Consider the following 18,322-nt stretch of genomic DNA (forward strand, 5'->3'; position numbering starts at 1 on the left):
CCCGATTTCGGACTAACAGCTTCCATCCCAAAAACTGCCAAGTCTATCACCCATGTTACATCCGGTGCCCGATTTCGGACTAACAGCTTCCATCCCAAAAACTGCCAAGTCTATCACCCATGTTACATCCGGTGCCCGATTTCGGACTAACAGCTTCCATCCCAAAAACTGCCAAGTCTATCACCCATGTTACATCCGGTGCCCGATTTCGGACTAACAGCTTCCATCCCAAAAACTGCCAAGTCTATCACCCATGTTACATCCGGTGCCCGATTTCGGACTAACAGCTTCCATCCCAAAAACTGCCAAGTCTATCACCCATGTTACATCCGGTGCCCGATTTCGGACTAACAGCTTCCATCCCAAAAACTGCCAAGTCTATCACCCATGTTACATCCGGTGCCCGATTTCGGACTAACAGCTTCCATCCCAAAAACTGCCAAGTCTATCACCCATGTTACATCCGGTGCCCGATTTCGGACTAACAGCTTCCATCCCAAAAACTGCCAAGTCTATCACCCATGTTACATCCGGTGCCCGATTTCGGACTAACAGCTTCCATCCCAAAAACTGCCAAGTCTATCACCCATGTTACATCCGGTGCCCGATTTCGGACTAACAGCTTCCATCCCAAAAACTGCCAAGTCTATCACCCATGTTACATCCGGTGCCCGATTTCGGACTAACAGCTTCCATCCCAAAAACTGCCAAGTCTATCACCCATGTTACATCCGGTGCCCGATTTCGGACTAACAGCTTCCATCCCAAAAACTGCCAAGTCTATCACCCATGTTACATCCGGTGCCCGATTTCGGACTAACAGCTTCCATCCCAAAAACTGCCAAGTCTATCACCCATGTTACATCCGGTGCCCGATTTCGGACTAACAGCTTCCATCCCAAAAACTGCCAAGTCTATCACCCATGTTACATCCGGTGCCCGATTTCGGACTAACAGCTTCCATCCCAAAAACTGCCAAGTCTATCACCCATGTTACATCCGGTGCCCGATTTCGGACTAACAGCTTCCATCCCAAAAACTGCCAAGTCTATCACCCATGTTACATCCGGTGCCCGATTTCGGACTAACAGCTTCCATCCCAAAAACTGCCAAGTCTATCACCCATGTTACATCCGGTGCCCGATTTCGGACTAACAGCTTCCATCCCAAAAACTGCCAAGTCTATCACCCATGTTACATCCGGTGCCCGATTTCGGACTAACAGCTTCCATCCCAAAAACTGCCAAGTCTATCACCCATGTTACATCCGGTGCCCGATTTCGGACTAACAGCTTCCATCCCAAAAACTGCCAAGTCTATCACCCATGTTACATCCGGTGCCCGATTTCGGACTAACAGCTTCCATCCCAAAAACTGCCAAGTCTATCACCCATGTTACATCCGGTGCCCGATTTCGGACTAACAGCTTCCATCCCAAAAACTGCCAAGTCTATCACCCATGTTACATCCGGTGCCCGATTTCGGACTAACAGCTTCCATCCCAAAAACTGCCAAGTCTATCACCCATGTTACATCCGGTGCCCGATTTCGGACTAACAGCTTCCATCCCAAAAACTGCCAAGTCTATCACCCATGTTACATCCGGTGCCCGATTTCGGACTAACAGCTTCCATCCCAAAAACTGCCAAGTCTATCACCCATGTTACATCCGGTGCCCGATTTCGGACTAACAGCTTCCATCCCAAAAACTGCCAAGTCTATCACCCATGTTACATCCGGTGCCCGATTTCGGACTAACAGCTTCCATCCCAAAAACTGCCAAGTCTATCACCCATGTTACATCCGGTGCCCGATTTCGGACTAACAGCTTCCATCCCAAAAACTGCCAAGTCTATCACCCATGTTACATCCGGTGCCCGATTTCGGACTAACAGCTTCCATCCCAAAAACTGCCAAGTCTATCACCCATGTTACATCCGGTGCCCGATTTCGGACTAACAGCTTCCATCCCAAAAACTGCCAAGTCTATCACCCATGTTACATCCGGTGCCCGATTTCGGACTAACAGCTTCCATCCCAAAAACTGCCAAGTCTATCACCCATGTTACATCCGGTGCCCGATTTCGGACTAACAGCTTCCATCCCAAAAACTGCCAAGTCTATCACCCATGTTACATCCGGTGCCCGATTTCGGACTAACAGCTTCCATCCCAAAAACTGCCAAGTCTATCACCCATGTTACATCCGGTGCCCGATTTCGGACTAACAGCTTCCATCCCAAAAACTGCCAAGTCTATCACCCATGTTACATCCGGTGCCCGATTTCGGACTAACAGCTTCCATCCCAAAAACTGCCAAGTCTATCACCCATGTTACATCCGGTGCCCGATTTCGGACTAACAGCTTCCATCCCAAAAACTGCCAAGTCTATCACCCATGTTACATCCGGTGCCCGATTTCGGACTAACAGCTTCCATCCCAAAAACTGCCAAGTCTATCACCCATGTTACATCCGGTGCCCGATTTCGGACTAACAGCTTCCATCCCAAAAACTGCCAAGTCTATCACCCATGTTACATCCGGTGCCCGATTTCGGACTAACAGCTTCCATCCCAAAAACTGCCAAGTCTATCACCCATGTTACATCCGGTGCCCGATTTCGGACTAACAGCTTCCATCCCAAAAACTGCCAAGTCTATCACCCATGTTACATCCGGTGCCCGATTTCGGACTAACAGCTTCCATCCCAAAAACTGCCAAGTCTATCACCCATGTTACATCCGGTGCCCGATTTCGGACTAACAGCTTCCATCCCAAAAACTGCCAAGTCTATCACCCATGTTACATCCGGTGCCCGATTTCGGACTAACAGCTTCCATCCCAAAAACTGCCAAGTCTATCACCCATGTTACATCCGGTGCCCGATTTCGGACTAACAGCTTCCATCCCAAAAACTGCCAAGTCTATCACCCATGTTACATCCGGTGCCCGATTTCGGACTAACAGCTTCCATCCCAAAAACTGCCAAGTCTATCACCCATGTTACATCCGGTGCCCGATTTCGGACTAACAGCTTCCATCCCAAAAACTGCCAAGTCTATCACCCATGTTACATCCGGTGCCCGATTTCGGACTAACAGCTTCCATCCCAAAAACTGCCAAGTCTATCACCCATGTTACATCCGGTGCCCGATTTCGGACTAACAGCTTCCATCCCAAAAACTGCCAAGTCTATCACCCATGTTACATCCGGTGCCCGATTTCGGACTAACAGCTTCCATCCCAAAAACTGCCAAGTCTATCACCCATGTTACATCCGGTGCCCGATTTCGGACTAACAGCTTCCATCCCAAAAACTGCCAAGTCTATCACCCATGTTACATCCGGTGCCCGATTTCGGACTAACAGCTTCCATCCCAAAAACTGCCAAGTCTATCACCCATGTTACATCCGGTGCCCGATTTCGGACTAACAGCTTCCATCCCAAAAACTGCCAAGTCTATCACCCATGTTACATCCGGTGCCCGATTTCGGACTAACAGCTTCCATCCCAAAAACTGCCAAGTCTATCACCCATGTTACATCCGGTGCCCGATTTCGGACTAACAGCTTCCATCCCAAAAACTGCCAAGTCTATCACCCATGTTACATCCGGTGCCCGATTTCGGACTAACAGCTTCCATCCCAAAAACTGCCAAGTCTATCACCCATGTTACATCCGGTGCCCGATTTCGGACTAACAGCTTCCATCCCAAAAACTGCCAAGTCTATCACCCATGTTACATCCGGTGCCCGATTTCGGACTAACAGCTTCCATCCCAAAAACTGCCAAGTCTATCACCCATGTTACATCCGGTGCCCGATTTCGGACTAACAGCTTCCATCCCAAAAACTGCCAAGTCTATCACCCATGTTACATCCGGTGCCCGATTTCGGACTAACAGCTTCCATCCCAAAAACTGCCAAGTCTATCACCCATGTTACATCCGGTGCCCGATTTCGGACTAACAGCTTCCATCCCAAAAACTGCCAAGTCTATCACCCATGTTACATCCGGTGCCCGATTTCGGACTAACAGCTTCCATCCCAAAAACTGCCAAGTCTATCACCCATGTTACATCCGGTGCCCGATTTCGGACTAACAGCTTCCATCCCAAAAACTGCCAAGTCTATCACCCATGTTACATCCGGTGCCCGATTTCGGACTAACAGCTTCCATCCCAAAAACTGCCAAGTCTATCACCCATGTTACATCCGGTGCCCGATTTCGGACTAACAGCTTCCATCCCAAAAACTGCCAAGTCTATCACCCATGTTACATCCGGTGCCCGATTTCGGACTAACAGCTTCCATCCCAAAAACTGCCAAGTCTATCACCCATGTTACATCCGGTGCCCGATTTCGGACTAACAGCTTCCATCCCAAAAACTGCCAAGTCTATCACCCATGTTACATCCGGTGCCCGATTTCGGACTAACAGCTTCCATCCCAAAAACTGCCAAGTCTATCACCCATGTTACATCCGGTGCCCGATTTCGGACTAACAGCTTCCATCCCAAAAACTGCCAAGTCTATCACCCATGTTACATCCGGTGCCCGATTTCGGACTAACAGCTTCCATCCCAAAAACTGCCAAGTCTATCACCCATGTTACATCCGGTGCCCGATTTCGGACTAACAGCTTCCATCCCAAAAACTGCCAAGTCTATCACCCATGTTACATCCGGTGCCCGATTTCGGACTAACAGCTTCCATCCCAAAAACTGCCAAGTCTATCACCCATGTTACATCCGGTGCCCGATTTCGGACTAACAGCTTCCATCCCAAAAACTGCCAAGTCTATCACCCATGTTACATCCGGTGCCCGATTTCGGACTAACAGCTTCCATCCCAAAAACTGCCAAGTCTATCACCCATGTTACATCCGGTGCCCGATTTCGGACTAACAGCTTCCATCCCAAAAACTGCCAAGTCTATCACCCATGTTACATCCGGTGCCCGATTTCGGACTAACAGCTTCCATCCCAAAAACTGCCAAGTCTATCACCCATGTTACATCCGGTGCCCGATTTCGGACTAACAGCTTCCATCCCAAAAACTGCCAAGTCTATCACCCATGTTACATCCGGTGCCCGATTTCGGACTAACAGCTTCCATCCCAAAAACTGCCAAGTCTATCACCCATGTTACATCCGGTGCCCGATTTCGGACTAACAGCTTCCATCCCAAAAACTGCCAAGTCTATCACCCATGTTACATCCGGTGCCCGATTTCGGACTAACAGCTTCCATCCCAAAAACTGCCAAGTCTATCACCCATGTTACATCCGGTGCCCGATTTCGGACTAACAGCTTCCATCCCAAAAACTGCCAAGTCTATCACCCATGTTACATCCGGTGCCCGATTTCGGACTAACAGCTTCCATCCCAAAAACTGCCAAGTCTATCACCCATGTTACATCCGGTGCCCGATTTCGGACTAACAGCTTCCATCCCAAAAACTGCCAAGTCTATCACCCATGTTACATCCGGTGCCCGATTTCGGACTAACAGCTTCCATCCCAAAAACTGCCAAGTCTATCACCCATGTTACATCCGGTGCCCGATTTCGGACTAACAGCTTCCATCCCAAAAACTGCCAAGTCTATCACCCATGTTACATCCGGTGCCCGATTTCGGACTAACAGCTTCCATCCCAAAAACTGCCAAGTCTATCACCCATGTTACATCCGGTGCCCGATTTCGGACTAACAGCTTCCATCCCAAAAACTGCCAAGTCTATCACCCATGTTACATCCGGTGCCCGATTTCGGACTAACAGCTTCCATCCCAAAAACTGCCAAGTCTATCACCCATGTTACATCCGGTGCCCGATTTCGGACTAACAGCTTCCATCCCAAAAACTGCCAAGTCTATCACCCATGTTACATCCGGTGCCCGATTTCGGACTAACAGCTTCCATCCCAAAAACTGCCAAGTCTATCACCCATGTTACATCCGGTGCCCGATTTCGGACTAACAGCTTCCATCCAAAAACTGCCAAGTCTATCACCCATGTTACATCCGGTGCCCGATTTCGGACTAACAGCTTCCATCCCAAAAACTGCCAAGTCTATCACCCATGTTACATCCGGTGCCCGATTTCGGACTAACAGCTTCCATCCAAAAAACTGCCAAGTCTATCACCCATGTTACATCCGGTGCCCGATTTCGGACTAATAGCGTCCATCCCAAAAACTGCCAAGTCTATCACCCATGCTACATCCGGTGTCCGATTTCGGACTAACAGCTTCCATCCCAAAAACTGCCAAGTCTATCACCCATGTTACGTCCGGTGCCCGATTTCAGACTAACACCTTCCATCCCACAAACTGCCAAGTCTATCACCCATGTTACATCCGGTGCCCGATTTCGGACTAACAGCTTCCATCCCCAAAACTGCCAAGTCTATCACCCATGTTACATTCGGTGCCTGATTTCGGAGTAACAGCTTCCATCCCAAAAGCTTCCAAGTCTATCACCCATGTTACATCCGGTGCCCGATTTGGGACTAACAGCTTCCATCCCAAAAACTGCCAAGTCTATCACCCAGGTTACATCCGGTGCCCGATTTCGGACTAACAGCTTCCATCCTAAAAACTGCCAAGTCTATTACCCATGTTACATCCGGTGCCCGATTTCGGACTAACAGCTTCCATCCCAAAAACTGCCAAGTCTATCACCCATGTTACATCCGGTGCCCGATTTCGGACTAACAGCTTCCATCCAAAAACTGCCAAGTCTATCACCCATGTTACATCCGGTGCCCGATTTCGGACTAACAGCTTCCATCCCAAAAACTGCCAAGTCTATCACCCATGTTACATCCGGTGCCCGATTTCGGACTAACAGCTTCCATCCCAAAAACTGCCAAGTCTATCACCCATGTTACATCCGGTGCCCGATTTCGGACTAACAGCTTCCATCCCAAAAACTGCCAAGTCTATCACCCATGTTACATCCGGTGCCCGATTTCGGACTAACAGCTTCCATCCCAAAACTGCCAAGTCTATCACCCATGTTACATCCGGTGCCCGATTTCGGACTAACAGCTTCCATCCCAAAAACTGCCAAGTCTATCACCCATGTTACATCCGGTGCCCGATTTCGGACTAACAGCTTCCATCCCAAAAACTGCCAAGTCTATCACCCATGTTACATCCGGTGCCCGATTTCGGACTAACAGCTTCCATCCCAAAAACTGCCAAGTCTATCACCCATGTTACATCCGGTGCCCGATTTCGGACTAACAGCTTCCATCCCAAAAACTGCCAAGTCTATCACCCATGTTACATCCGGTGCCCGATTTCGGACTAACAGCTTCCATCCCAAAAACTGCCAAGTCTATCACCCATGTTACATCCGGTGCCCGATTTCGGACTAACAGCTTCCATCCCAAAAACTGCCAAGTCTATCACCCATGTTACATCCGGTGCCCGATTTCGGACTAACAGCTTCCATCCCAAAAACTGCCAAGTCTATCACCCATGTTACATCCGGTGCCCGATTTCGGACTAACAGCTTCCATCCCAAAAACTGCCAAGTCTATCACCCATGTTACATCCGGTGCCCGATTTCGGACTAACAGCTTCCATCCCAAAAACTGCCAAGTCTATCACCCATGTTACATCCGGTGCCCGATTTCGGACTAACAGCTTCCATCCCAAAAACTGCCAAGTCTATCACCCATGTTACATCCGGTGCCCGATTTCGGACTAACAGCTTCCATCCCAAAAACTGCCAAGTCTATCACCCATGTTACATCCGGTGCCCGATTTCGGACTAACAGCTTCCATCCCAAAAACTGCCAAGTCTATCACCCATGTTACATCCGGTGCCCGATTTCGGACTAACAGCTTCCATCCCAAAAACTGCCAAGTCTATCACCCATGTTACATCCGGTGCCCGATTTCGGACTAACAGCTTCCATCCCAAAAACTGCCAAGTCTATCACCCATGTTACATCCGGTGCCCGATTTCGGACTAACAGCTTCCATCCCAAAAACTGCCAAGTCTATCACCCATGTTACATCCGGTGCCCGATTTCGGACTAACAGCTTCCATCCCAAAAACTGCCAAGTCTATCACCCATGTTACATCCGGTGCCCGATTTCGGACTAACAGCTTCCATCCCAAAAACTGCCAAGTCTATCACCCATGTTACATCCGGTGCCCGATTTCGGACTAATAGCGTCCATCCCAAAAACTGCCAAGTCTATCACCCATGCTACATCCGGTGTCCGATTTCGGACTAACAGCTTCCATCCCAAAAACTGCCAAGTCTATCACCCATGTTACGTCCGGTGCCCGATTTCAGACTAACACCTTCCATCCCACAAACTGCCAAGTCTATCACCCATGTTACATCCGGTGCCCGATTTCGGACTAACAGCTTCCATCCCCAAAACTGCCAAGTCTATCACCCATGTTACATTCGGTGCCTGATTTCGGAGTAACAGCTTCCATCCCAAAAGCTTCCAAGTCTATCACCCATGTTACATCCGGTGCCCGATTTGGGACTAACAGCTTCCATCCCAAAAACTGCCAAGTCTATCACCCAGGTTACATCCGGTGCCCGATTTCGGACTAACAGCTTCCATCCTAAAAACTGCCAAGTCTATTACCCATGTTACATCCGGTGCCCGATTTCGGACTAACAGCTTCCATCCCAAAAACTGCCAAGTCTATCACCCATGTTACATCCGGTGCCCGATTTCGGACTAACAGCTTCCATCCCAAAAACTGCCAAGTCTATCACCCATGTTACATCCGGTGCCCGATTTCGGACTAACAGCTTCCATCCCAAAAACTGCCAAGTCTATCACCCATGTTACATCCGGTGCCCGATTTCGGACTAACAGCTTCCATCCCAAAAACTGCCAAGTCTATCACCCATGTTACATCCGGTGCCCGATTTCGGACTAACAGCTTCCATCCCAAAAACTGCCAAGTCTATCACCCATGTTACATCCGGTGCCCGATTTCGGACTAACAGCTTCCATCCCAAAAACTGCCAAGTCTATCACCCATGTTACATCCGGTGCCCGATTTCGGACTAACAGCTTCCATCCCAAAAACTGCCAAGTCTATCACCCATGTTACATCCGGTGCCCGATTTCGGACTAACAGCTTCCATCCCAAAAACTGCCAAGTCTATCACCCATGTTACATCCGGTGCCCGATTTCGGACTAACAGCTTCCATCCCAAAAACTGCCAAGTCTATCACCCATGTTACATCCGGTGCCCGATTTCGGACTAACAGCTTCCATCCCAAAAACTGCCAAGTCTATCACCCATGTTACATCCGGTGCCCGATTTCGGACTAACAGCTTCCATCCCAAAAACTGCCAAGTCTATCACCCATGTTACATCCGGTGCCCGATTTCGGACTAACAGCTTCCATCCCAAAAACTGCCAAGTCTATCACCCATGTTACATCCGGTGCCCGATTTCGGACTAATAGCGTCCATCCCAAAAACTGCCAAGTCTATCACCCATGCTACATCCGGTGTCCGATTTCGGACTAACAGCTTCCATCCCAAAAACTGCCAAGTCTATCACCCATGTTACGTCCGGTGCCCGATTTCAGACTAACACCTTCCATCCCACAAACTGCCAAGTCTATCACCCATGTTACATCCGGTGCCCGATTTCGGACTAACAGCTTCCATCCCCAAAACTGCCAAGTCTATCACCCATGTTACATTCGGTGCCTGATTTCGGAGTAACAGCTTCCATCCCAAAAGCTTCCAAGTCTATCACCCATGTTACATCCGGTGCCCGATTTGGGACTAACAGCTTCCATCCCAAAAACTGCCAAGTCTATCACCCAGGTTACATCCGGTGCCCGATTTCGGACTAACAGCTTCCATCCTAAAAACTGCCAAGTCTATTACCCATGTTACATCCGGTGCCCGATTTCGGACTAACAGCTTCCATCCCAAAAACTGCCAAGTCTATCACCCATGTTACATCCGGTGCCCGATTTCGGACTAACAGCTTCCATCCAAAAACTTCCAAGTCTATCACCCATGTTACATCCGGTGCCCGATTTCGGACTAACAGCTTCCATCCCAAAAACTGCCAAGTCTATCACCCATGTTACATCCGGTGCCCGATTTCGGACTAACAGCTTCCATCCAAAAACTGCCAAGTCTATCACCCATGTTACATCCGGTGCCCGATTTCGGACTAACAGCTTCCATCCCAAAAACTGCCAAGTCTATCACCCATGTTACATCCGGTGCCCGATTTCGGACTAACAGCTTCCATCCAAAAAACTGCCAAGTCTATCACCCATGTTACATCCGGTGCCCGATTTAAGACTAACAACTTCAATCCCACAAACTGCCAAGTCTATCACCCATGTTACATCCGGTGCCCGATTTCGAACTAACAGCTTCCATCCCCAAAACTGCCAAGTCTATCACCCATGTTACATCCGGTGCCCGATTTCGGAATAACAGCTTCCATCCACAAAGCTTCCAAGTCTATCACCCATGTTACATCCGGTGCCCGATTTGGGACTAACAGCTTCCATCCCAAAAACTGCCAAGTCTATCACCCAGGTTACATCCGGTGCCCGATGTAACAGCCCGGAAACCGGTACCCTCTTTGTAACGGCCCAAACTGCTCGGCACTAGGATCCAGATCGGCTTAAGGCCGCCGGGACCCGTAGTAAGCCTGCTATGAACTCTGTGTACCTGTTAAAATCCCATACATGATCCGACTGGACTATTACTTTTTAAAACTTGTCTTTCAAACTACCAGACTTAACCTTTAAAACACTGTCCTATAGGTCCAACCATATGAACCAAATGCTCAGATATACTAATCTGAACTAGCCCTCTGGCTATCTATAATACACCAGTGATGCTTTACCAAGTAACCTCCATACCCTATGCGCTCTGCAGCATAGAACCCACTCTGTAAGGGTCAGCATATCATAAGTTAACTTGGTTACCATAGAGTCACAGGAATCAAACCTGGTCTTCTCTAGTGGTCTACTCTGTGGATCACAGGAATCAAACCTGGTCTTTCCTATTGCACTGGTCTTGGGTCAAAGGAAGTAATCCCTGTCTTCCCTCACAGTTATAATTCACTGGGTTTTCGAAACACAACATGTTATTAAGCCTGGTTTGACTCATTGCTCATCATTAAACTGAAAACAGGATACATGCATAGACAAGGGATAAAACATACTATAGACAATAGGCAAAAGCACATTCTAATACATTTATACCTTAACTGACTAACTATTACATCACTTTACATATATCCTTTTACATACATCATGTCCACACTATGCTATACACAAACATACTGAAGCCAACACTCTGATGCTTCTGACTTCCCAGCTAACCCTGTACCTGCAAAACTGGGATTAAGGGAAAGGGATGAGCTTCTAAAGCCCAGTGAGTAGAAACACTGAAAACAGTTCATTCATACGCACTATATATGAAAATGCATCACAACACAAACATCTCAATATATCTTGGATTAGACATGACCCCAAAACTCCCTCGACGGGCTATTGAAGTCGCCTTGGTCCAATCCTCACTAAGGTAGACATGACCCCAAAAATACCCTCTGTCAACACTGGCCCCCCAAAGGAGCTACACAGGGCATTCCAACAAGTAATTGCCCAACTGACCTGACACAATGACAGGAGCCGAAGCTTAGGCTATTGGAGTCGCCTGGGTCCACCTAATCTCTGATCACATAATATGCAATGCTTCACATTCGTGATTCTAATGCAATCACCCTAATTCATATCATAGTATTCATGATGCATGAACTATGCTAAAGCATTATGTGTCTTTAATAAAAGATTAAGTTTAGTTCTACTCACCTCTAGCCAATGCTTGGCTAACCCTGGGCTAACTCTGCAAACTCTGAAGCAACACTCACTGCTGCTCTCTCTGGTTCCTCTGTTCTGTGCCTACACAGATGGACTCAAGTGAGGGACCAACATACTCTAACATACCTCTAAACATCTCCCCTTAAGACCCCTTAAAACACCTCAAAACATGCATGCAAAACAAGCAAAGGAAAGCTGGACAGGGCACCTTCGGCAGCACCTTCGGCGGCCGAATGTTTCCTCCAGAGACGAAAGTCAGGCATGTTCGGCGGCCTAACTTGGACTTTCGGGGGCCGAACCTGGGTTCATCCAGAACTCAGTTTCGTGCACAAGAACGCCTGCCATCCGAACTTCAACCCTCCAAACATGCATCCAACCTCTCCAAACATACTCTAAACACTTAATCATGCATATAGGAGTCTTAAACACATTAAAACTCCAACAAATAACACACAACAACCACAAACAAAGCATAGGATCCATACACCCTAATATGCACAACTCATGCATACACATGCACAACTCCCCTTTCCCCTCATCAAACTCATTTAAAACATAATTAAAACCAAGGATTCACACTTACCTATTGAAGAACAAAGGCTGGCGTGACTCCTAACTTGAAGAGATGGAGATTCAAGCTTCACAAGCTCCTAAACTCCACAACTTCTCAAAACTCCCTTTAACTCACTTAAAACCTACTTTTCTTTGAAAGATTTGATGTAAAACTATGGAAGATCATTGAGAGAAAGCATGAGCAAGTTCCTGAACCAAAGGAGAGCCTAAGCACCTCCTTAGTCGGCCAAAAGCACCTTTAAAAGTGCACCACCGCTTCACGTTGGGTGGCCAAAGCTCCATGCAACACCTCACCACTTTAGGGGGCCGAACCTTAAGTTTAGGGGGCCGAACGTGGGGTACTTTCGGCAGCCGAACTTTAACTTTAGGGGGCCGAAAGTGGGAAAATCTTCCTTAGCCTTTTCTCTTAAAAACTCATTTCCTTTTCAAATCAAAAACTTAAAACATATCAAAACATTTTAGAAAACCTTCACTCTACCCTTCAGGGAAACTCTGACATTCAAAATTCCACCGGACGGTAGGAACTCCGATGTCTGAACTAGCCGGGTATTACAATCTTCCCCCCTTACAAAACATTCGTCCTCGAATGTTAAAAACAAACAGATAAGCAAGTAAAGCCTATCACTTCTCTCTAAAGAGAGAATCTATACCTCTATTCTCCTGATCTGAGTTTATACTCATAACCTTTTTCTGAACTCCACAGCTTTCGCTGCGCTACTCTGATCCTTATTCTTCTTTTCTTTCTCTTAACTAAACTAATCTCTTTGTGAAAACTCTCACTTTTCATTCTTAACAGATACAAATCTGTAATGATACCAATCCGTAATCACACTGGAATTACAAACAGTTTCCACTAACAGTTCCAATAGATCATCAATCTTTTCTACCAATCTGTATTACCAACCTTGTAATACTGATCCTTGCCCGCCTTTCTTCTAAACTGACTTAATCTCTAACTCTCAACAGGTATTGCTCCAATCTGTACTCTGATCATACCAATCTGTAATCCAATCTTCTTTGATTAGAACAGTTAGTAGATCAATCAATCCTATCTAGGAACACCTGGAATTGCTTAGTAGTGACCCTGTTAACTGAAAACAGTTATAACAACATCTCAAGAGTCTATCCTTCGTTTTCCACAACAACTCTGGAATATTCCAGGGTGAGGTACTAAGTCAGATACACCCTTTATCCACTAAGCTCTCTTCTACTTTTCTGACTCTTCTGAACTCTCTCTTTCTCTGCAGGTGCCATCCTGTAGGGTAGAAGGAAAGAAATGATTCTGCGGCCAGATATCATTCTCATTCCAACCTCTAATTCCCTAACAGATGGTAAACCTGACAGCTATTCTGGGAAACATCTAGAACTCTCTTCTAGTAAAGGGCACTGAGGCTGATTCCCTGTCCTGACAAACTTGCTCACAACCCTCTGATATCCTTTCCTGAATAACCATGAGCCTGATGGACTGACATTAACTTCTAGGCACCACTAGACACTGTCCCACTAAAGGACTGCCTAATCCATCCAATTCCCCTACCTTGTCTCTATGGACACAGGTAGTACCATGAGTAATGCATCAATCCGCCCTAGAATGACATCATGCAGTCACTTCTAGAACCATAAGGTCAGCTGGATTGCATCTACTCACCATAACCTCTGAACTGAACTGACTGACTCTACCTCAGATGGATCACACTCCGGTCCACTGACCCAGAGAAAACACGCTAAGCCCAGAAGTCATCAAACCCATCCAATCAACAGCTCACAACAACAGGAAAAGCGAAACACTAGGGTCCAACACAACCAGCATACACATTCAAACGCCTCTAAGTGAACGTATCTAACGTCACCACGTTCGATGTGTTAGCCTCCTATAGAATCAGGGTGAAGATCCAAGCCAAAGCTAATGGAACCTCTCTCGGAAATCTGCTGAAGAAAAGGCTCACCCTCTTCCTTGCCTCACTACCACCCAATCCCAGACTAACTCTAGTCTCTTTCTGAACTTACCTTCCTTTTCTTTTCCTCTTACTCTGACCCATCTTATCCTTCTACTTATTCATACTTACTGTTACTCTTTTTACTTCTTGTTCTATTTTCTGCCTTATTTACTCTTATTCTTCTTGAGAAATCAATTCTCACTATGCCTAGGTTTATGAAAACCTGAGATCCTAACATCTCATAATAACTCTCTCTTTAACTCTTCTTTGAAATTCTATCTATTTATCTTTTACTTCGATTACACCAAAAGACATCCTATCAGAATTCTCAAAACACATCAGAACATTCATAACAAAATGAACATACCTGGCACTACTGGGTCTGATGTGGCTGCCTCCTGTTGAACAACTCTACTTAAAAATGTCCGCTGAGACTGAGCTAACCAAGGTGCAGTACGACACTCACGAACTACATGTCCCTCCTGACCACACCTAAAACATGCTGTTGTCCCTGCAAGACAAACTCCCTTATGCAGCCTTCCACACCTCTCACATCTAAAGCTATCCCTATGAGAACTCGAACCCAACCCTGACTTTAACTTATTCCAAAACTCCCTCTTCTTTGACCCTTTAAGGCCTCTGACTTTCTTTTTCCCCCTTTTAGCAGCTGTACTCAAAATAGAGGGGTCAACTTCTCCTGAACTAGAGATCCTGGCATCCTTATTCTGGGTATCATCTACAGACTCTTCGTCCATATTCACTTGCACTCCTATATCCTTTCTTTGCACATCTAATTCTATCTCTCTCCTTACATCCATTCTTTCCCTGTTTTCCTCAAAAGATCCTTCAGATGGGTCGGATTCCACAGAATAACTAGCTCCACTCATCCTAGTTCTCCTGAATAACAACACATCAAGAAACAAACATTAGCACACATGTTCATATGAAAACACATGAATTTACAATATATACATGCATTACATAGCATAACATTAATAAGCATGAGTATTCCACATCAGCATGCAAAACAACTTCCTATCTTAGTGGACATGATTATACTTATTGTGCTTTGCCTTCCTATGACTCTAGACCAACCTCTTTCCGATGTGGGACCTCGCTAATCCTTGAACAAAAAATGCTGAGGCAAGGAAAAGGGTGAGCCTTTTCTTCAGCAGATTTCCGAGAGAGGTTCCATTAGCTTTGGCTTGGATCTTCACCCTGATTCTATAGGAGGCTAACACATCGAACGTGGTGACGTTAGATACGTTCACTTAGAGGCGTTTGAATGTGTATGCTGGTTGTGTTGGACCCTAGTGTTTCGCTTTTCCTGTTGTTGTGAGCTGTTGATTGGATGGGTTTGATGACTTCTGGGCTTAGCGTGTTTTCTCTGGGTCAGTGGACCGGAGTGTGATCCATCTGAGGTAGAGTCAGTCAGTTCAGTTCAGAGGTTATGGTGAGTAGATGCAATCCAGCTGACCTTATGGTTCTAGAAGTGACTGCATGATGTCATTCTAGGGCGGATTGATGCATTACTCATGGTACTACCTGTGTCCATAGAGACAAGGTAGGGGAATTGGATGGATTAGGCAGTCCTTTAGTGGGACAGTGTCTAGTGGTGCCTAGAAGTTAATGTCAGTCCATCAGGCTCATGGTTATTCAGGAAAGGATATCAGAGGGTTGTGAGCAAGTTTGTCAGGACAGGGAATCAGCCTCAGTGCCCTTTACTAGAAGAGAGTTCTAGATGTTTCCCAGAATAGCTGTCAGGTTTACCATCTGTTAGGGAATTAGAGGTTGGAATGAGAATGATATCTGGCCGCAGAATCATTTCTTTCCTTCTACCCTACAGGATGGCACCTGCAGAGAAATAGAGAGTTCAGAAGAGTCAGAAAAGTAGAAGAGAGCTTAGTGGATAAAGGGTGTATCTGACTTAGTACCTCACCCTGGAATATTCCAGAGTTGTTGTGGAAAACGAAGGATAGACTCTTGAGATGTTGTTATAACTGTTTTCAGTTAACAGGGTCACTACTAAGCAATTCCAGGTGTTCCTAGATAGGATTGATTGATCTACTAACTGTTCTAATCAAAGAAGATTGGATTACAGATTGGTATGATCAGAGTACAGATTGGAGCAATACCTGTTGAGAGTTAGAGATTAAGTCAGTTTAGAAGAAAGGCGGGCAAGGATCAGTATTACAAGGTTGGTAATACAGATTGGTAGAAAAGATTGATGATCTATTGGAACTGTTAGTGGAAACTGTTTGTAATTCCAGTGTGATTACGGATTGGTATCATTACAGATTTGTATCTGTTAAGAATGAAAAGTGAGAGTTTTCACAAAGAGATTAGTTTAGTTAAGAGAAAGAAAAGAAGAATAAGGATCAGAGTAGCGCAGCGAAAGCTGTGGAGTTCAGAAAAAGGTTATGAGTATAAACTCAGATCAGGAGAATAGAGGTATAGATTCTCTCTTTAGAGAGAAGTGATAGGCTTTACTTGCTTATCTGTTTGTTTTTAACATTCGAGGACGAATGTTTTGTAAGGGGGGAAGATTGTAATACCCGGCTAGTTCAGACATCGGAGTTCCTACCGTCCGGTGGAATTTTGAATGTCAGAGTTTCCCTGAAGGGTAGAGTGAAGGTTTTCTAAAATGTTTTGATATGTTTTAAGTTTTTGATTTGAAAAGGAAATGAGTTTTTAAGAGAAAAGGCTAAGGAAGATTTTCCCACTTTCGGCCCCCTAAAGTTAAAGTTCGGCTGCCGAAAGTACCCCACGTTCGGCCCCCTAAACTTAAGGTTCGGCCCCCTAAAGTGGTGAGGTGTTGCATGGAGCTTTGGCCACCCAACGTGAAGCGGTGGTGCACTTTTAAAGGTGCTTTTGGCCGACTAAGGAGGTGCTTAGGCTCTCCTTTGGTTCAGGAACTTGCTCATGCTTTCTCTCAATGATCTTCCATAGTTTTACATCAAATCTTTCAAAGAAAAGTAGGTTTTAAGTGAGTTAAAGGGAGTTTTGAGAAGTTGTGGAGTTTAGGAGCTTGTGAAGCTTGAATCTCCATCTCTTCAAGTTAGGAGTCACGCCAGCCTTTGTTCTTCAATAGGTAAGTGTGAATCCTTGGTTTTAATTATGTTTTAAATGAGTTTGATGAGGGGAAAGGGGAGTTGTGCATGTGTATGCATGAGTTGTGCATATTAGGGTGTATGGATCCTATGCTTTGTTTGTGGTTGTTGTGTGTTATTTGTTGGAGTTTTAATGTGTTTAAGACTCCTATATGCATGATTAAGTGTTTAGAGTATGTTTGGAGAGGTTGGATGCATGTTTGGAGGGTTGAAGTTCGGATGGCAGGCGTTCTTGTGCACGAAACTGAGTTCTGGATGAACCCAGGTTCGGCCCCCGAAAGTCCAAGTTAGGCCGCCGAACATGCCTGACTTTCGTCTCTGGAGGAAACATTCGGCCGCCGAAGGTGCTGCCGAAGGTGCCCTGTCCAGCTTTCCTTTGCTTGTTTTGCATGCATGTTTTGAGGTGTTTTAAGGGGTCTTAAGGGGAGATGTTTAGAGGTATGTTAGAGTATGTTGGTCCCTCACTTGAGTCCATCTGTGTAGGCACAGAACAGAGGAACCAGAGAGAGCAGCAGTGAGTGTTGCTTCAGAGTTTGCAGAGTTAGCCCAGGGTTAGCCAAGCATTGGCTAGAGGTGAGTAGAACTAAACTTAATCTTTTATTAAAGACACATAATGCTTTAGCATAGTTCATGCATCATGAATACTATGATATGAATTAGGGTGATTGCATTAGAATCACGAATGTGAAGCATTGCATATTATGTGATCAGAGATTAGGTGGACCCAGGCGACTCCAATAGCCTAAGCTTCGGCTCCTGTCATTGTGTCAGGTCAGTTGGGCAATTACTTGTTGGAATGCCCTGTGTAGCTCCTTTGGGGGGCCAGTGTTGACAGAGGGTAA

At 46.2% G+C, this 18,322-nt stretch overlaps 1 protein-coding gene across 1 annotated transcript in view; it reads left to right on the forward strand.

Annotated features, from left to right (window-relative positions):
* The first annotated feature begins 16,790 nt into the window (after nucleotides 1–16,790).
* Nucleotides 16,791–18,322, forward strand: part of LOC122723046 (UDP-glycosyltransferase 74E2-like) — a 5,240-nt gene continuing 3,708 nt past the window's right edge. The window contains exon 1 of the mRNA XM_043953771.1: nucleotides 16,791–16,821. Within this exon, the coding sequence (XP_043809706.1) occupies nucleotides 16,791–16,821 (31 nt within the window). The remainder of the gene's footprint in view (nucleotides 16,822–18,322) is intronic.

The sequence above is a fragment of the Manihot esculenta genome, unplaced genomic scaffold (assembly GCF_001659605.2).
Source record: "Manihot esculenta cultivar AM560-2 unplaced genomic scaffold, M.esculenta_v8 Scaffold66, whole genome shotgun sequence".
NCBI lineage: Eukaryota > Viridiplantae > Streptophyta > Magnoliopsida > Malpighiales > Euphorbiaceae > Manihot > Manihot esculenta.